Raw genomic sequence first — 20,581 nt, forward strand, 5'->3', positions numbered from 1 at the left:
ACGTTCACTGACTGATCCGTTGATGCACGGGAAGGAAGGCAGTTGACTCGTTCGCGAACGGGAAAGTCAGGATTCGTCCCCTCACTGATCTGTTCTCGCGATGAACTGGAAATGCGAATACGTCATTTTCTTCTTCGTTTTGTTTTACGGCGAGGTGGCACCAGCTTCAATGGGCATTACCGACACTTACTGGTTGAAGTCATATGAACTGGAAAAAGAACGAATCACTTTAGGAAGTGATTCGGTCACTCTCGTTCACTGAAAAGATTCGTTCTTTTGACCCATCGTTCACTCACGAGCCAACACTAGTGTAGGTGAAAAAGGATCAGTGTGTGTGGGGGGGGATTACGATTCGTTGAACGATTTGTTTGTCCGAATCTTTTGAGTGACCAGATTCTAAAGATTCAGTTCACTTAAAAGAACTGGAATGCACATCACTAGCGTCAACTTGTTTTCCCTGCTTGCCTGCTGCTGAGTGTCCTTGCAGTCCCGAGAAACAGTTTCGCGGAATCCCGCGGCGTCATCGCGGCACCGGACGTCCATTGGCCCACGGGAAACGTGACTGGTTGTTTTAAGGAATTTCCTATTCACGGAAGCCTTCACCGCCAATTAGAGGGCGACTTTGGCGGAAACGGGACCGGGTTTGAAAGATGTTGCGTTCAAGGGCGACTATAGACTGGGAAAGTGTAACTTCAGTCCAAAGCAGCACAAATGACATCCTGAAATAAATACAACGTGTGACTTGTAAATGTGTGTCAGGAAACATGTTTTGATTTTTCAAATGCAATCCAAGACAGCTGTTGTGATGAGCTCGTCTTAAATTAGATGTCCAACACGACGTGACTTAACATGCCTGGAAGAACTTTGCCCAGTCTCGAGTTGCTTCTCTGGTATTATGACTCATGTGCCAATATGTAACATTTCATTTGCTAATACAAAAATATAGAGCCACAAATCAGAATCTAGATCATATCTGCTGGCTGTGGTCATGATGTGAATAAACAGGATGCTGGCTCAGGACGTCCTTTCATCTCACCCACTCATGATATGGACCCTTTTGCAGTTTGGGAGAAATGTGAACGGAATGGCACATACATGCAATGTTTGCTTGGGCATGTGTGCGCTCACCACCACCGGCCAAAACTTTAGGTGCACGTGTGCAATCCAATGAAAAATCATATATGAGCTTAATTCTTTACAGTCCCTGTGTAGTGAAAATAAATGTCTTGTAAATTTCACACACCGCAGAGAAGAGCTTTAATACCGCTACTACAATTTGGAAAAAATGGACGCTACTTCATAAAGCTTTTATTATGACTTCATGTTTGATCCCCGAAATGCTACGCGGTGACAACGAGGCACTCTAAAGAGCAGACTATCTGAAGCGAAGTAGCATTTTAGGGGTGTAGGAATAGCCAAGCGGGGTAATAGCGTATGGTAATCGCTCCTGGAAAATGCTAACACGTGTGCGGGGCAACCTGCTTTTGTTTGACAGGCAAAACATACATTCAAGGTCTCGTATGATATGCAGCACAGCCGCAGAGGGGTGGGGGAGGGGGCGGGGAGGCCTTGCACAACAGTGCAAGTCAAGAGGGCGGTTCTTTCGTGGGGGGAATATTCGTAGAAAACCCCATGGAAGCTTTAAGTGTAGACACATTTTGGACCTTTTGGGATGTGTTCAAGTACCTTGGGGAAAAATGTTCAGTTTGTGCTGCTTTAGTTGCACTCAGCAAAATTGGAAGTGGCCATTAAGTATAATAGTCAGAATGTGCCTATCAACAAATATGGCATAAGTAGCCATAATTACTATTTATAAAAAAATACTTTAAACAATCAAATGAAAAAGTGAAAGAACGGCAGTAACTGCACGTGCCCTTTCAATCAATCGGAGTGAAAATGGTGCACACGCCTCCCTCCTTTCAGAAAGAGGCTAACCAAAGCCCAGCCCCCTTTCCTAGTGGCCCCACACTTCTAGGAATTACTCTTCGAAACTTAGGTCATGCTGCTGCCGCTCCTTTTCCTCAAGGCTCTAAATAGTTCCTGGGAAGAGGAGGAGGCCCGTCTCCCCTTCACTTTTTTTGGCACAGAATTGCATGAGGCACACATGTGGGTCAAGAAAACCGCTGTGTCGTCAGAACGTTGCTTGTTGACTGTCGGCACATGTTGCAATGAAGAAGAATGTGTGTGTGTGTGTGAGAGAGACATTGTGTTCCTTTCTAAAGGGCCACTAGGTCACAAACACACACACACACAAGGTGATATGTCGGCTTACGCTCCAAAATATGGCCCATGGGTCCCACTCAGTTATTCAATCTGGCTCACTTAGCATTGACATAAACATCCAAATATTATATAGAACATGTCTTGTATTCATTTACCTATTTCCCCCTTAAAATGGAAATTGACATTTCTTTTGTATTCAATTCCCTTTTCAGTTTCCATGCATTTTGGAGGCACATATACTAAAAATATTGAACATCATTTGTCACATCATTTAATTATTAGCTCTCTGACAGCATCAATCAAAAGTGAGGCCTCTGAAGTTACACGACTTGCGAATGTACGCGATGCATTTAAATGCCACAGCGACATTCCGGCGGTCACACGTTTCCCGCAATACAAACACAGAGCACATGGCTTATCGGTTTGGCAATCTATTTGTTTATTTACCAATGCATGCCAGACATGATCCTATTCACATTTAAGAATACAGAATTTGTATTTGCATCTACTTTGATTTTCATAGAATAATCTCTTTCTCTGTCTTCACTGGTCATCTCTGTACACTCTGAGTGGAAGAACTGCATGCATCTCATGGACTTGGTTAAATAAATTAAGTGAGACCGGGAGGTCGCCGAGTGGGAAGTTATTGCGGGGAAAGGACGTCTCTTAACTCGAGCATCACAAGGAAGGAATTCAATGTGCTGATTATCGTCGTATGCTCGGGATTTCACAGGCTGGTGTTTTAGGAAAATACTTTAGAAAATACTGTACACTGAGAATGTGTGTATGCTAAGAGCTGGACGCACACACGCAGGCACACACACACACGCACACACACACACGCCCATCGTTAGATTGACGCACGACAGGCATTTCACATTTATAGCATTATGTCGCTGTAAGGGTTCAAGTCTACCAAGTGTAACCTCCACCCGGACATCTGTTTTCAAAGTTGAGCGGATGGATCTATACGACGCCTGCCTCCAATGAGGCCTCAACTGTGCACGCTGCATGTCAGCAGAACACCGCTCAGCTTCTTTGGCAATCTTTTTAAATCGCTTTCAGGGGCTAATGACGGCCGTCTGTTCCAGGAAAAAAGACCTCCGACTCCCCCATTGTTGTTTTAAACATCGGGACGGAAACCTATGTGATTTTATCGAGTGACGACATTCATTTTGATGTGATTGCCAAGACATAAAACAGTCTTGATTTTACGTATATACTGCTCAAAGTGTGTGTTTCTCCCTTATTGGTGTAAATCTAGTCGTTCGTTGATCTAGTCGTTCTAGCTAGTTATTACTCGCTTACATCACTGAAGTGTTGTTGGTCCCTGAGCACTTTGCGTCACGCTACTCCCTTTCAATCACATACAGTGAAACCTTTAAAGAAATTCTTTTGCTGGTTTGGATTTAATCGAAACAGGATTAGCCTACATGTGGTCAAAGTTAAACTACAAGGTAGCTCGCCGCTAACAGCTAGCTACTAAGACAATCTGACAACATATTAGGGCCTATTCAATTTTATTTGATGACAGCAAACGAAACCATTTTTAGTGTAATAAAATAGTGATAGTCATTATTTTAGGATGGTATTGATGGAAGTATAAGGTAGGGTATGAACTTAAATAATGGATGCATAGCTAGCAGCCTTTATGAGCGAGCCGCTATTTCACCATTAGCAGACTGGATAAGTGTATCTATCCAATATGTAGCTTATTGTTGCCAAAGATTTACTAGCTCTGTCTGGTTTTCTTGATAACTAAAGATCAAATATGTGCTCAATGAAGATTGGAAAACACTGGTAGACTATAATAGTCCAAGTCAGATTCTCTCTATGTCCTAGAAGTGTTTTTTCATACAGATATTCATCGTAACTAATACAAATTAGCATTGCTAGGTAACAGAGGCTAGGCTGTATTGTGTTATACTGTGATTCATTTAATTCCAGATTCCTTTCAACTTTAAAGGTTCCACTGTAAATTCACATTTCTTAAATAGACAACACAGGCACTGTTATCTACTGAGGGCGTCCTCAACGTGTGTTGTAGTTTTGCTACAGAGACAACATACAGGTAGGTTATTGCGTGACACTGGAATGAATCACTATTAAACAGAGTCCGTATTCCACTTGGAGTTGATCTCCTCATGCAAAAACATACTACGTGTTGTCTTGAATGCATTTTGGCAACAAATAGACGCAATGCTGCTGCCAACACATTCCAACAAGCATCCACTTTCTACATTTAACGAGCTAAAGCAGATGTCTGTGCTGAGGCCACATGCCGATGGATATTTAAATTTTTATGATGTGGGGGATATATCAAGTAAAAAAAGAAATATGCGGCTGAACTCCAACCTACTTCATCCATGCCCCAAAGGCACCTGAAAATTTGGCATCCGGGCAAGAGTTGCCGTGTGATTCAATTTGTCATCATATGATAAAAACTACTTCTAATAAACATTATTTTTTCATAAATACATCTGCATTTAGTGCATGTATCTGTCTTTTTATCCATTTAGAAAATTAGATAAATATCAAGAAGTTATAAATATTATATTCGGAAATCAAACAGGCATTTAATTGTTAATGATTGAACTGAGACATTAAATAACGATAGAATGATTATGGATATCATAAGTGCGTGGGACTTACTGGCTGGAAAATTAAAGTGAATATATATATATATACTTTTGTCCTCATTTGAAGAATTAATATCTTTAAAAAGAGCCCTTTGTATCTACAGAAAGTCCTCTTAGATGGGGCCCACCTTACTGCAGTGGTTCAGAACCAACCAACCAACCAACCAAAAACGGATGCCTTGCATCTTTGGGGTACTATCGCAGTCAACCACGCAAACCAACTTTTCCATTTCCAGCAAACCTTCAAAGATTCTTTCCCTCCTTCTGCTCCTCCATCTACGCAAGCTTAGTGATATGTAGCGGTGTTTGGAAGGCACTTTCACATGTGTGTGTGTGTGTGTGACTCACTTCTGCCCAAATGTTTTTGCAATCATTCACTCGCAGTTAGCCGTTATCTTTTAGCCACTAAATTCTACACACTGGTCCGTTAATTTCTCCTCTCACAGCTTGATCAATACATGATAGAAAAAGAAGTGGCAGATGTAACAAGCCCGCATTTTCTTCTTCACCCTGCTCAAAACTAGTCAAGATTTATTTACTCATATTGTCTGACCCCACTCACGAACAGCACTGTGCAAAATGTTTAGGCCATCATTTTAGGAATGCTATCATGACTAAGACTTTTGCACATAACTGTTTGTAAATGTAAACAGCGGTGGTCGAAATAGTAAAGGCCAGTTCAAAACCACTGCAGACTATGAAATGGAAACGTTTACAGGAAAGAGGATGTAAAGCAGTGTCGCATGGGTCTAACGTGAAGTGAGAATTGCACATTTTAAAAATATGTCCGGCTGAATGAAAGCTAGACAGGAACAAAAGATGAAACGAGAAACAACCATTCTTTGGGTAGATGCCATTTTGGTTGCAGGTGAAAAAAAGCTGAGTCAGCGTATGGAGCAGCGTCATGTCGCCCTTCCTTTTACACACCGCCTTTCAAAATCAGCACGAGCATGTTTTTTTTTTTCTTTTGCTGTCTTATCACTCTGCGATTCGTTCTTGTGTTGACTGTTTGGATCACAGCGCGTCCAGATTGCTGACAGGCGTAACTTGACACGTGTCATAAAGCTTTTGCCTGCTTGAAATGACAGAAACAAGCTCGTTTTCTGGAAAGCTGGGCGAGGAACCACTGGCGGCGTTGCGGTTTGTGGAGCTGACGTGGGCTCCATTCCCACAAAATGTCCCGTTCGTAATCTTCCAGTGGCCTAAACAGGGTAAGCGCGTGGATGGATGTCAAGTTAGTGGTTGCCATGACAACAATGTCACGCCGCTTGATTCCGTAATGATTTGTTGAGGCAACATTATGCTACGGTTTGTGTAGTTTTCAATGTCCTTTGTGGTTCTGATGTTTCTGTGACGTGACTGAGACAAAAAGATGATGTCAAGGTAGCGGGTGGAAGACGTACAGCACAAACACAGCTTCCACTGAGAGTTAAGTTAGCTACAAGATGGAAGTGGGTGAAAGCTATGCTCAATTTATAGCGCTTAGTTTTTTGACAGGTGTACAGAAGAACCCGCTCACACACTCCAGATGCTGATCCCAAATGCACTGCTGATCTGGTCCAGGTAGAAATCTAAGGGCAAGGTGATCCGGTTTTCATGCTTTCCCTTCTTCCTTTCAGTGTGTGCGATGTGTGTGCGTGCGCGCGAGACGCGTGTCTTGTCACGTGTAGTTCTGTCTATCGAAGCTGCGGAACGCTGATGGAGCGGCCAGCTTCCTCATGGAGAGGCTGTCAGTCTTGGCCGCGTCAGGCCGTGCCCCGGACTTGCTCCTGAGGAAGGGGTTTCTGGTTCCCGCCAGACCCCGCCCCCCGGGCCCAGGTCCCCTGTCTGCCCCCAGACCCGGTCCCCTCTCCATCCTCTCACTCACCGACAGGCTCTTCCTGTGCGGAGGGGCCAGCGTGAGCGAAGGATGGGAGTCGTCTGAAGAGCAGCTGTTCGCTCGCTCCAGCCTGGAGAAGGGTGGGCAGAGAGGGGCCCCGCCGGGTCTGCCCAGGGTCCCCGGATGAGGGGCGTCCGAGGCCGGAACGAGCTCCTCGAGGTCCTCCGGATCAGACTCCGTGTGACTGAGCTCGGCCTCTCTCTCTGGGTGAGCGGAGCTCATGTCCGAGGGCTTATCAAAAGGGAAAGACGTGGAGCCCCCGGGGGAATGCGAGCGGTCGATGGGGGTGTACGGCGAGGAGACGCAGCGGGTGTCGATGCAGTCGGTGATGCTGGTGTACTCTGCAGCTTTGACCTGGACGCCCGCACCCAGTCCGCCGTAGCAGCTCCTCGCCGTGAACATCAGGCTGTGGGACTTGACCAAAGTAGGCTCTTCCAGGAAGGACGTGCCCACCGCCGAGAGGAGCCGGCTGCTCTTGGAGCGCTCCAGGGGCCCGGCCGAGGGGGGCGGCGACGGGTCCGCGTCCCAAGCAGGGAGCCCGATGTCCGGTAACAGGTGGGCCGAGCACAAGGACAGATCGGCCGCCGCGCTGTCGTCAAAAACGGCGCCGGCCGTCCCGCTGCTGGCCGCGCCGCCTTCCGAGTGCCTGTCGCCCAAGCCGCTGGTGGTGGCGCTGCTCAAGTCCCGGCCTCCCGGCAGCACCGCCTCCGCGATGTCGGACTGCAGCGACGCCTCTCTCTGGAGGGGCGGGACCACACGCAGAGATTCCAGAAAAACCTCGGCGGGTGCCGCCTCCTCGGAAGTCGAGACGTAGATATCGATGCACGATGACGGACGGTGCTGCTGGGAGACTGACAGCGTCGCCAGGGGGAGGGGCTTAGACTCTTTGGTGGCGGCGGACGACGACACAGACTGCGAGCTATTGGCTCGATGGAGACTGAGCGAGCGCTCTTTGAAGAAGCTGTCGGCTCGTTCGGCGGCGCTGACGCGTTCGCCGCTGCGACCGCCTCCCACGTAGAACGAATGGCTTCTCGTTCGTGGCGCCCCGCCGGTCGGAGAAGGAGGCGACATGGAGCCCTCGGCGGTGCACTCCAGCGCCTCCTGCAGGCGGTACGTGTTCCCCTCGGTACTGTTGAAGCTGCTTTGGCGAAGAATGTAGGCGGCGTCCGCGCACTCCCCTTGGCGGAGGATGTACGCCGAGTCGGTGCAGTCAGACGAGGTCCTTGATCGAACTTTGTTGACTTCCCCGCGTTCCACGCCCGTCACGCGCTCCAAGGCCACGGCGATTCGCCCGATCAGTTCCTCCATTTGCGCTAGGCGGACGTCGACGGTCTGCAGCGAGGCCTTCATAAAGTGCTCCCTCTCGTTCACTTCCTCGAGACGCATGGCCATGTTCTCCACCCTGACAACAGAAATGAGGAAAGAAGATCGGCTTGATAACGTCCTTGCTCTCATGTTAATAAGACGAAACCTTGTTTTGATCTCGGACACACCTTTCCGAGGTGCCTCTGATCCTTTCGTCATTGGACGAGTGGAATCGGTCATCCTTCTCTCTGAAGTATTCTTCGATGCACTGCTCCTCAAAGTCGTGGACCTTCTTCAGCTCGTCCTCTGTGATGAAAAGCTCTGCGGACGACCACAGTTGGAGGGCTCGATTAAAAGCAGACGTTTTTGGGCGCTTTAAAACACGAGCGCTTCGGCGCCACTCACTCAGTCCATAGTCCCTCTCGTCGTCATCGTGCTTGCGCCAGCGACAACACAGGTGCTTGAGAACCATAGTAATGTGACTGAAGATGATGAGCGGCGGAGGAAGGACCGGACGCTCGTGGAAGGTCATGATGAGCTGGTAGCGCTGGAACTTCCAAACTTGGTTGGAGATGGACTTCACCTCGAAGAAGGTGTTGCTACCATAACACAGTCACAGTAGGAGGAGGATGATTAGACCTTGCGATTCCAAAAGTGACATTTGGAAGAAAAATCGGGATGGCTTTCGTACTTGAACACAGCGATGAGGAGATTGACCAGCAGTATGTTGGCCACCAGCAGGTAGCAGGCCATGATGGCCGGGACAATCCAGGCGCCCGTCTTACACGGAGGCAGAGCGACCACCACTCCGTCCTCGCTGGTGATGTTCTGCCCACAGGGAGCTGCACACCACAAAAAAAACAAAAAAAAAAAGGGGTAAATGCACAGGATGCCTTAAAACACTCATCAGTAGATCCAAAGTGCAAAGGACACACAAATAAGCCAATTAAGCAAGACATGATCAGAATGTTAATAGTGACAAAAGCAAGCAGAACAGAAAAATAAATAAGACAAAATGCATTTTTTGCTCAAGCATGTTTGTTTTATGCTTCATATAATGAGGGAGCGGGGGAAAAAACAAAAACACACGTCGACAATATATTTCAACACATCGTTCTGGTTTCAAATATATTGTCGCATCTAACGTAGCTTCGCCATAGCTTCGCTAGCTTTGGAATGTATGTAAGATACATTCTGTGTTTTTTCCATCCGTGATGGTTCAGTTGCTGCGGACTACCAGCGGAACATTCAGCATCGGTTCTTGGCTTGTTTGCCTTTTTCGGATTCATTCTGGTCATGCTCGTCAATTGTTCACACAGTGCAGCCCAAAGACAGAGAAGTGAAGTAATTGTCTCTTTTTAAAATTTGTACGCTCAAAATTAAGAACTCTGACAACTGAACCACATGAAAAAACAGTTTACACATGATGACTGGTGGCTGATTATGATGCACTGAGTTGCTTATTATGCGTCTTTTTTTTTTTTTTGGGGGGGGGGGGTGGGACTGGTTTATGCTGAGTCAGCAGTAAAGGAAGGTGAGATGTCAAGCTTTTTCTAGTGACGGAAGTGAGAGCAAGAAACATCAAGGGACTATCGCAAGTTTAAACTTCAATAGTTGCCCTTGCTGTTAAAATGGAAAAATAATAAAATGACAGACAAACGTCTTCTTTAAAATATTTTACTGTCGTTTAATAACGACGAAAAGGCTGCCAGTGAAGGTTGAGTTGCAGACAGCAGGTAGCCTTCGGTCAAACTACAAGTGGACCAAATATGAAAAATATATACATTGTGTGTTCAAACCTGGTATAATTCAGGGTAGCCCCAAAAAAACGGACATCATTTTGCAGTCTAATAACTTCACCAATTCTCACTCAAATTGTTTTTTAACAAGATGTGTACCAAGTTGAATATTTTTACAGTCCACTAGCTAACGCTCTTATTTTTCTATCTTTATGAATATAAAAAAATAAGTAAAATACAATACAAAAAATACAAAACTAAAATACAAATTAAATCAGTACATTTGAAAGATTTATAATAAAACCCAAGTATGTTACAAAATTTTGATATATGTACTTTTTTATTAATTTAATGTTTTTATTGATTTTTTATTATTACTAAGTGGATTCAGTTTGTTGTACTCTAATATTCATATTACAAATGATGTCACATTCTTTTAGGACCACCTGGATTTTCTAGAGTAGCTGACCCAAGGCACCAAAGAGGCAACTTCAACCGTGTGTGTGGTGTCGCATGCACACTTGCGGCCTCTAGCGGCAAAGGTGGGCATGGCGTGGAGGTCAAGTGAGGATGATGAAGCAAGGGGCAGTGAATTTACGGTCAATGTCATCATGAGTCAATCTATATTGAGGAGATTTACTGGAATCCTGAGAGCACTGGGCAATGTGGGATGCACCACTACTACGCCAGGTTCCGAGAGTTCGTAAGTAATTTTCGACCAGCCAGAGTTTTTCATTCAGCCTGTGCTGTAACTTCCTACTATGCATATCTGAAAGACAGAATGAAAACATTATTTCAGATCTCTTCTCTTTGGGCCACTCCTCCCGTAATGGACAAGCAAACATATTCACAAAAGAAACAACACACATACAGACCAAACACAGTCTATACTACAGTACAGTACGGGTTCATGTTTTTCTACAGCTGGGGTGGGCAACTGGCGGGCTACGAAAGATGGAGGGAAATTCCAGAAATAAAATCTCAAACATAAATATTGCAAAAAATAAATCAGCAAATCCGCAAATGCTCAACTGTGGTTTTAGGGCGCAATGTCACCAATGACCACTAGATGGCAGACACGTCTTAGTTATACTGCACTATTGCTACAACATGAGTAGGCCTACTATTTTTTGGGATTGATTTGGAATGATATGCAGAACATATATCAAGACTAATTTGCATTTTGATTCAGTTGATTTTTGAGGAAGTAACTTTATGAATGGTCATTTTTATGCAATGGAGAGAAAAAAAACATTTGATGTTATTTTGTTCTTAACTTTCGTGTCCCCCTCCAACATTTAAGTTGCCCATCCCTGCTCTAAGGTGACGTTAACAATTGAAGCCTAAGGCAAATTAGTACCAAAATGAAAGACTGATGTAGTAGAAGATGCAATTTATGGCACAGAAAACAGCATTTGATTCTTTCCCTCCATAAAAAGTCAAGCGCTATTTTTATAGGTCGAACCCTCGTCAAATTCAGCTCTTGGGGAATTTTTTTTTTTTTACTTGTGCTGTCAAGTGCTCTTGGTGGTGAACTTACGGTCAATCTGGTCAGCAAACACCTCGCCATAGATCATCCAGTACGGCATAAAGAAGATGTTGCGTGCCAACATCCAAGAGGGGTCTTCATTGGGGTTGAGGATGGCCTGCCGTGCCACCCCAAAGCTCATAAGCACCACCAACATGATGATCACAAAGTACATCATGTCGATCATCTGACGGAAGGGGCGAAGAGGAGAGTTAGTATCAAAGGACCCAGGGGGCTCACAAAGAAGAGGGAAGAACAAAAAAAAAAAAAAAAAAAGAGCTCACAGTGAAACTGTTTGACTAATTCATAATTGCCCACTTGATCTTTCTCATTGGACACGGATTCTTGGTTGATAACTCAAAATTAAACCACAGAATTAATAACCATAACAAATCCAAAATGAAAACATCCCACGAGGAGGGTTAAGAACATTTCTCTTTCTAAATATCAACACATTCTTTTTGTGTATGCCATAAGTCCTACTAATTATGACTCTGATGGATTCAGAATGCTGCGTGCATTCAAGCTTGTTTACCTCTGAAGCGCTTTGATTTGAACGGAGCCACGACATCACAGGACAATTACCTGGACAAGTTAGGCCATTCCCTCCCTAATTGCTGATTGTCAGCAACCCAAACATCACATGATGGCCTTTGGAGCTTTGTCTTGAAAACTCACAAGTTGTGCTCTTTTCCTAATCAAACACCAAACCTAGGCAATAATTACACTACCACCATATTTTCCATCTCAGCCCATCATGCGGAGTTGCGGGAAAATACGTTTGCCCGTCACATTCTACTCACGCTGGCCTGAAATGGTCGGCGGGAACATTGTGTAAAAGTGGCTTTCAAGGCTCGATTAGCATTGAGAAATGAAAGGAAATTGGCGAGCCACGTAACACAAAAGGAGATGACGCTCCAGCTACATCTCACCATCTTGCCAATCATCATCACATAGGGACCCAGGTACTTGTTGACACCAAAGATGTCGAGCAGCCGGATGTACCAGTAGATGATGTTGACGCAATAGATGACCCGTCCATAGTTCATGAGCGGGGGCTCCTGGAGACGCAGAACCATGCCGACAGAAAATATCAGGATGGCCATGAGGTCTGTGATGTTCCAATACTCCTGAAGCCACACCTTGACCTTTTGTAACAACTTCCCTGGCTCTGACATAAGGATCTAGAAGAGGGTTGGAAAAGAATTAGAGCTGGGAAGGAAGACCAGAAGAGAATGCTGAAACGGGTCAAGAAAAAAGGTAAAGACGTTAATGTCAGGCCGAGACACGAGGCAAACATTTTGTGCTTTACGTTACAACTTTGCAGGCAGTGGACAGAAAATTAATTGCAGCCGGTAGAGGGCAGTGTAAGCTCACCTATTCAAAGGCACAGTTCAGGAAAAATGGATGTGACAAATTGATGAATGCTTTTCATACATTTACAGCACAAGCAGGTCACAACCTAACACGCCGTAGTCTCATTAATCTACATAGTGTTCATTTTTCATCTTTTGTTGATTTTACCAACTGTCCGAAGGAGCATCATGACCCCATTTGTTTTACGATACATGTGATTATTTGTGCATATTGTAATGTTTCAATGAGTACCTCTCTCATCTTCTCAATGCCGTTAGTGAAGACGTAAGCGATGACGATCCACTCTTGCGCCGAAGGCTCTAGATCCATCTTTACCAGGACAATGTAGTTGAATAGCATTAGGTAGCCAACGTAGGCCATCTGGAAAGCAAAGAAAATGCTGATAAATGATCAAATTCTCACTCTTAAACTCGCAAGCAGTAATCTGAACAGAGAAAATGTTAGGGCATGTACGGGATTAACATCTTGCTCTGTATTAGGGTATATTTCTAATTACGTTTGATAAAATGCTAACATGCTAACAGTTGATGTGCAAAAATATAGCAAGTCAGCAGCCTGGGTTATAAAAGCGCCAAGACAGACTGCTGAGTAGAGAATGCGCTGAGACCAATTTATCCTGTCCTGTAATTAGTCGCTATTTCTAACGATAATTGATATAAACATGCTAGCAATTGGTATGCTAACAATTGAAAAGAGTAGAACGTGATGAGAGTGCGATGGGCCCGCAGCATCAAGCGCTAACTGCTTGGCTGCTGTGACACTTATTTTAATGACTGCTCACCAAGCGAGTGACACTATCCCCCAAAATAGAGATTTGATGTCGAGACATCTCACCACTCTACCTGCACGCTTGGCCTGAAAATGTCCATTATGCATCTCCCGAGGCTGCGCCTATTAACATCAGTCATCGACTGACTGATTTGATTTCTACGGCACTTGTAATATAGACTGTAGCTCATCACCGCGCAGACCAGAGGAAATGGTTTTCAAATCAGAAGTTAGGTCTTATGCGGAAGTAAAAAGCTAACCATGAAATATTTTTTTGTTTTTACACATGCTATAATTCAACGCCAAATTAGATTGGTAAAAAGACCTATGTAAACTGTGCTAAGGAGTGTACAACAATAACGCTAAGCCAAAGAAGACCACACTAGTGCATTAATAAAATATACAAAAGGAATCAGAGGGCGGTAAATAACCAGAGGCGGGAAATGAGATAAAAGAAGAAGCATAACATCTCTTCAAGGAAAGTTAATGCAAGCTAATTCGTGTGATATCGGCAAGAATATAATCAGCACATTAGGCCATTAAGTGCACCCAAAAGACACACAAAACACTTTACATCATGTTATTTTTGTTCTGATTTGTTTACAGCCGGGTACCATCTGCAATGAAGGAGAATATCAAATTCATGAAAAGTGACACTTAGGTAGATGATGAGCAGGGGCTCCAGGACAGAGCCCTGGGGCACACCGGAAGTAACGAGGGAGAGACTTTAAATGAATGAACGGAGCGCGGTCCGATGTGGATGAAGCCAAGTCTATTGTGTGTAAGATGGTGTCAAAGGTCACACTTGTGTCAAGGAGGATGTGGATGGAAAATGACATTTGTGCTGGACCACAAACTGACCGTATGGAACCAGAACTTGACGATGGGAGCGTTATAAAACTCGTAGATCTTGCGTCCCATGGGGATGAGGCGGTGACGTTTCTGAACCTCCTCGACGTCCTTCTTTCTGGACGTCTCCGTGGCTACCTTCCCCAACATCGCCTGGTGGGGGAGGGGGAGGCACGGGAACCCCACAAGGAGCAACGTGGGCGGCGAGGAGGGAGGGAGGGAGGGATAAAGGGATGAAGAGAGTGGGAGGAAAATGCAATGCGGCCGAGGAGGAGGGAAGACAAGCATGTCGAAGGAAAGAGGGTGGATGGGGTGTGTTGAACACGAAAAAGAAGAGAATAAACACACAAAGAGAATAAAGGGTTACTTTCTAGGCAAGTACACAAACCTCATCATTTATCATTCTGCCAAATCCAAAAAAAGCAAGCACAAGCAATGTCTTCATTCCAAAATGTGAAATGTGTGTTTGAAGTGAGTGTTGAGGTGAGCCAATGCTGGTGACACACAATGACACACGGACGCACACTCATGGATTGTGTCTCAGACAACAAGACGGACCAAAGGGGGACAAGGAGAAGACAGAAAGAGAGGACAGAAAAGGAAGACATTGAAATCTGCTTTTTATCTGGGACACAATTCCTAAATCCATGAGAGAGGGTTCACGCCCCAATCTTATCATGTGAAAGCAACAAAGAGAGTTTATATCTTTGGAATTGATATATCACTCAATGGGCACTTTATTAGGTACACCCACACAATCTTACGCAATCCAATATCCAATACAACAGCTGTATGAAACATTTTGATAACCGGTCTGTGTGTTGAGCGACGGGGAGGTGTCAAAGAATGCGCTTGGAAAAGCTTTTTTTTTTTTTTTTGGAGCCAAAGAAACTATTGGTCGGCCGTTTTGTAAAAATAAAAATACATGTAAATACATTCGAGAAAGCACTTCCTATCATTTGGTTTTAGTTTGACTTTTTGTAAGTAATAATCAGGATTAAATTGAACATTTTTGGCGGATATTTGTTTCATACAGCCGTTCTATTTGGTTGATATATTTGATCGGAATAAATTCTTACGTATCTAGCGGTGCATTTGCGCAGTCACAAGCCGGGACAAAATTGCAAATGTGTCCTCTAACCGCAGGCCTCTTATACATAGGTCACATCCACGACGAAAACACAGCTCATTTTCTTTTAAATGGACGTATTTTGCTCTACGGCTCGTACGCTGAATTGGGCAGACATCTATTTAGTTTCTTCTTGAGTCACATGTGCTAGCAGCGTCCGTGTCTCTTTGTGCCGGCTTGCTGGCTGAGCTGAATGCGGATGAGGGAAAGAGCGTGGTGCTGAAGTGCTCAACTTCAATGCAATCAGTTAAAAGGACAATATAAGATCCAGCTTGCGAATTACAAATCAATTGCCACTCTTGATTTTAGTGCGCAAACCGGATCCTGATATATCTCCACAACTGATTAGATTGAACTGGGAAAACGTCCAAGTGCTGCCCCGGCATCCAAGTCTTTTATAGACGTCGATGGCTGTGAGAAGGTGCTCGCTCAGACTCTGGATGATTTCAGATGTGCAGCGGCAGACACGCACGGGAAACATCAATGCAAATCCCGGGCCGGCCCATGCTCGGCAGCCCGCATGCGGAGCGGCCCGCCGTGGTGAGCGTGACAGGCGGCGGCTATCGGCTAGCGTTGTACTGTACCTCATCTTGGAAAGGGGGGGGGTACAGGATGGGGGTTGAACGAGAACAAGAGGCGGGGAGGAGGATATCGACGGAAGGAGAAACATTCACGAGGAAAACCCACAAGAGACGCTACAACTCCAACGTCTTGGCTTAGACAACGAAGAACGGGAAGCTTGGCCGTGTTGTGTGCGTTTGGAGATTTGTCACCGTGTGTGCGCAACAAATTGTCATTTCCGGCAGAATCAAACTGCACTTGTTTTTTGGACATGACTACGAGAATCGTGTGTAGGTTCTGAGATGCAGGGCTGAGGTGGGTTCTCTCACCACGGAGTTGTACTGCGCCTCACAGTAAGATCTTACTGTGAACTCCATGTCTTCTTCCTCCTTCTCCTTGACGGGCTTCTCGGGCTCTTCTTCCTCCTTTTCCTGTAAGTAGGCCTCCTGGTCCTGGGGCATGTACGACATCTCGTCTTTGTTCTTGAACTCCAGGCTCAGGATAGACGGCGGCAGGAGCAGACCCAAGATGACCTGTCGGGGAGGGGGGGGGAGCCGTGACAGATGTGATGGAAACGAGCGCTTTCACGAGCAGCGATGCGGTCGTTAGGATGTGCGCCATTGATCATCATGTGATACATAAACTGGGTCGGGGCCGCCGTCGAGGCCGTCGCTGCGGAAGTCATCCAAGGAAGCTTTGCGGATGCAGTACAGTGCTCTGAAAACACTTTCAAACGGCAAAGAAGATGGATCGAAGATGCCGGAAGCAGTTCTCGTAATCGGTCCTAACACTTTTTAATGCACGGAACACTCAATGATCATTTGTAAGCATGGCAACGAGGATCTTAATGGCGATATGTTGCCAGCAGCAAGCAACACACACTCAAGGCGACATTACCGAGACGTGAGTCGTTAAGGCCCGGCAACGCGGCCAAATACAAAGTCGACTATTGCCGACCCGGCGACATGCCTGACCATCAATCCGAAGGAGGGCAAATCATTCATTTCGCTTCGATACCACTTCCAGGCTCCGGGCTAGCGCACCGAGCGTCTGTCATTAGTCAAGAGAATCAAAAGGCGTCAGACTTGGACGTGGTGTTGAAATCGATAGTGTCAACTCCTTGATGGCGTTCCTAGCCTGCGGTGATGAGTTCTAGTTTTGAGAATGGATGCTCACCGCCGCGGTGATAACGTCGGCGACATGCGCATTGTTTGCCAATATTTGGACAGCGTTATTTGCGAGATGTCACGACACCCCGAGGGCACGGCATCTTGTTTGTTCCACTTGTGGCGTGCTTACTGTCTCTTTCCACTCCCGCGAGCCTTGGCAGTACACTCAAAGGTCAGGGAATACTTGAAGCGTTCCCCGGTGCCTCCAGCTCCGGGAGGCTAAACCGAGACAGGGTGCAACCCCCCCGCTGACTGCACCCCTAGCAATCCAGAAACCGACTGCTTGTCAAAACGGAAACTGTTACCGTAGGACATCTGGAAGTCAAAACCTTTCCCTCCAAGTATCTTTTTCACCCATTAGACAGAAAAAGTAACAGAAAAAGTGCCCAGTTACATTTTCACCCCAAAGTGGAGATTTATGCAAATATCGAGCAGGCAGTCAAAGTGAATACGTGTCCGCGGCCCCAAAGCGAAAGCTCCAAAATATATGGGACAGGGTTTGAAGGTTTGCTAGTAATTAAGGTCAACTCTTTCATTGCCCGTGGCTTCCGAAAAGAATCAGCAGGATTAAAAGTAACGGCAGAAGATTCACAGCTCGCGGCTGATTCGACTCATTATGCTCTTAAGTGCTGGACTATTACCTCAAGGGTCCATAAATGATTATTTCCCTTACCTTGAGTCCCGAGTTTTTCCGCATGCGCAGACGTCCCATCCACATGTCGGTCAGCAACATCTGACTGCAAGTGTGGGCGATGAAATCGCGATGCTTGGCCGCTACCGCCAGCTGCAGGCAGGTGGCGTTGCTCCAGTTCTTCAGCTCATACGTCAGGAGTTTCATGGCCATCTGCTCGTCCTGTTTATAGGACTGGTCCAGAAGTTCCACAGCCAGCTGGCCAAACTCTCTAGGAAATAGTATGCGGAACATAAGCGCCCGCATAAAGACACGAACAGAGGGATTGTTGTGCCTTGTCACGACATGTAAGGATTACATGAAACTGGTCCAGGCATCACTGACCATCTGGTCCACATTCGAAATTAGATTTGCATAAAAACGCCATCACACAAGAGAGAGGACTTCACAAACAAAAAAGGCAACGGCACATAAAAATGGCTCAAGTAGACACACACGACATCATGCTGAGAGACGTTTTCATAAGTATATTGCCTTATTTAGCAATATGAGATTGGCAAAATAGATCAAATACAGTTCCACCGAGTTTAAAACTTAAATGACAGTCATAATAACATAATGAAGTCCCCCCCCCCTCAAATTTTCCTTTTTCAGTTCTTCTGAAGCCATACATTTATTATTATTATTATTATTATTATTTTTTAATTATTTAAATTTTTAATTTACGGGTCTGTTGCGCCCACCTGGAGTTGTGGTTGAGCTCCTGCGAGATGTCGTCCACCATGTCGTTCTCGGAAGCCTCGTGCGCCATGGCCTTACACAGTTTGCACGCCACCAAGGCTTTGGCCATGGCCTCTTCGCCGTGTTGCCAAAAGAAGAGCGCCATCTTCTGCCGCTTCATCAGCACGGCCCACACCATCAGCTCGTGGAAGGGGAAAGGGAAGTGGTTGATTTCGGGGTCGTCCAAATCGATGTCCACCTCCTCCTCTCGTTTGCGCGTGGTTTTCTGGCGGCCCCTACGGATCGGCATGTCATCCTGGTGGGGATCCGTGACATGTGACAGGAGGGGAGGAAAAGATAGATAGCTTTGTAGAGTATGGATGATGCTCATTACCATCAATCTGAAGAGCAAATGTGGCGGCCCTGACCACTTTCAATTCTGCATACAGTCCACTACATATGAATGAAAATGACGTGTTCAAAATCTCATTTGCCCTCCTTGTGTCTGAAAAGGTCTCTTGGGTAGTGTATTCCTGTCTCTGGACTGACACTGCTAGCTAGAGCCTAGCACATGATGAATTTTTGATTTCAAAAATTGTCATTTGCGTAAGATTAATGCTCAACTGTAAATATCTAGTGGCTAGCCGTAGCGCTCTAGATATTCTACATGATTTGAAACAAAACCGAGCCAATGAATAGCCTGTAATGCAGTCAGCTAACATAACACGCTAACATGTTTTGGTTTAGCGACATTGACGGGCACACGTGAAGAGAATAGACAAAACATCATGCATGTTTTTTCTTTTTGAATCCATGATTCACAGAAAACTGCAGCTACTACACAGTGCGGAATCACACATGACGTCAGTCGTTGCTCATTCAGTTGGGGGAAACTGTGAGCTCAGACAAATGTGTTCTCACAAGAATTTAGTAGAAAGTTTCACAAAAGTGAGAACTGATCTACTCTAACCATTTTGGGACGCTATTAGTTCAAGGGGCAAACTGTCATCGTAGTAAATCGCGGATAAATGTTTTTAGACCTACGTCTACGGCTCCTAGCTAGCTTGATAAAACATTGGAATCCCTCATGAGGAGCTGGGCGGAAAGGATTCTCTGCTTGAACTTTTTCATACTTTTATTAAAAATACTCGTCTAGAAATGACCTGGACCTCCTCTGGTTCTTGAGCACAAAAAGTTCACCCACCCCTAAACCTAAACTGCCCTAGCTAGCAGGCACACATCTGACAATTGTGCTGCTTGGTGATAAAATGCCGCCAATGAAAATTAAGACTCATTAAGACTTTAACATGGAAAATGTCAAATTATCGAGAAGAATCATAAATATATATAATAAATAATAAATATGTATAAACATAAATGGCCTCCAAAACATTAAAGTAAACATGGAAAGATATTTTCCAGTATGCTAATGGCTAGCGCAGCGTTGTACAGTAAATCAAAGGTTTTGTGCAACTTCAGAGGTGAATTTTATACTGTATTTTTTTTTAATATGAATTAAGTACCGTATTGTCCTTCGTCACTGCGTTTCCGTCAGTATTTGCCCACCTCTGCTAAGTACAGTGTATTACTTTTTGTATGAAATCCTACTAAAAACTCTTGTGAGAAGCGGCTCCACAGACATGACTGACACATTTAAACAGTCGGGAGCCACAAAACAGTGATGATTATATTGGAAAAAAGAAGACACTGACTGACCAAGAGACAAAACACAGACCAGCACGTATTTGGAAGAACACTTTAGAGGAGGGGAAGGAGGAAGTGGAGGACGGGCGGTGAAGGAATGACCATGATGGCAACACTCACCTCCATCCCCAGCAGTTTCAAGGCTTTGGGCTAAAAAAGCAACAAGAACATGAACAGACTGAACAACATCTTTTGGGATGTATTTTCATGGAGCAATGTGTTGCTGGTGAAAAGACAGGATGCTACGTATGTGCACAGCTGCAACCTCTCTTGAAGCAGAGCGGTGGCTTTAGTACAGCGTACTGTGTATCTGTACTAAAAACAAGGCCATGTTTGCATTATGCATTCATGAGCTATCAT

General features: G+C 45.2%; 1 protein-coding gene across 20 annotated transcripts in view; it reads right to left on the reverse strand.

Annotated features, from left to right (window-relative positions):
- Positions 1-2,638: 2,638 nt before the first annotated feature.
- Positions 2,639-20,581, reverse strand: part of trpm3 (transient receptor potential cation channel, subfamily M, member 3) — a 69,949-nt gene continuing 52,006 nt past the window's right edge. For 4 of the 20 annotated variants that reach the window (XM_049763662.2, XM_049763661.2, XM_049763670.2 and 1 more), the window contains 13 exons: positions 20,342-20,371; positions 18,541-18,833; positions 17,840-18,068; positions 16,363-16,530; positions 14,320-14,460; positions 12,922-13,050; positions 12,246-12,497; positions 11,326-11,500; positions 10,426-10,554; positions 8,738-8,888; positions 8,452-8,645; positions 8,235-8,367; positions 2,639-8,143 (listed from right to left, as the gene is read on the reverse strand). In XM_049763662.2, the coding sequence (XP_049619619.1) occupies positions 6,523-8,143; positions 8,235-8,367; positions 8,452-8,645; positions 8,738-8,888; positions 10,426-10,554; positions 11,326-11,500; positions 12,246-12,497; positions 12,922-13,050; positions 14,320-14,460; positions 16,363-16,530; positions 17,840-18,068; positions 18,541-18,833; positions 20,342-20,371 (3,645 nt within the window). In that variant the 3' untranslated portion in view covers positions 2,639-6,522. Of the gene's footprint in view, positions 8,144-8,234; positions 8,368-8,451; positions 8,646-8,737; positions 8,889-10,425; positions 10,555-11,325; positions 11,501-12,245; positions 12,498-12,921; positions 13,051-14,319; positions 14,461-16,326; positions 16,531-17,839; positions 18,069-18,540; positions 18,834-20,341; positions 20,372-20,581 lie in introns of all 20 variants that reach the window. The other 16 variants (XM_049763672.2, XM_049763669.2, XM_049763676.2 and 13 more) reach the window with 6 other exon arrangements.

Source organism: Syngnathus scovelli, chromosome 3 (genome assembly GCF_024217435.2).
Source record: "Syngnathus scovelli strain Florida chromosome 3, RoL_Ssco_1.2, whole genome shotgun sequence".
Classification (NCBI taxonomy): Eukaryota; Metazoa; Chordata; class Actinopteri; order Syngnathiformes; family Syngnathidae; genus Syngnathus; species Syngnathus scovelli.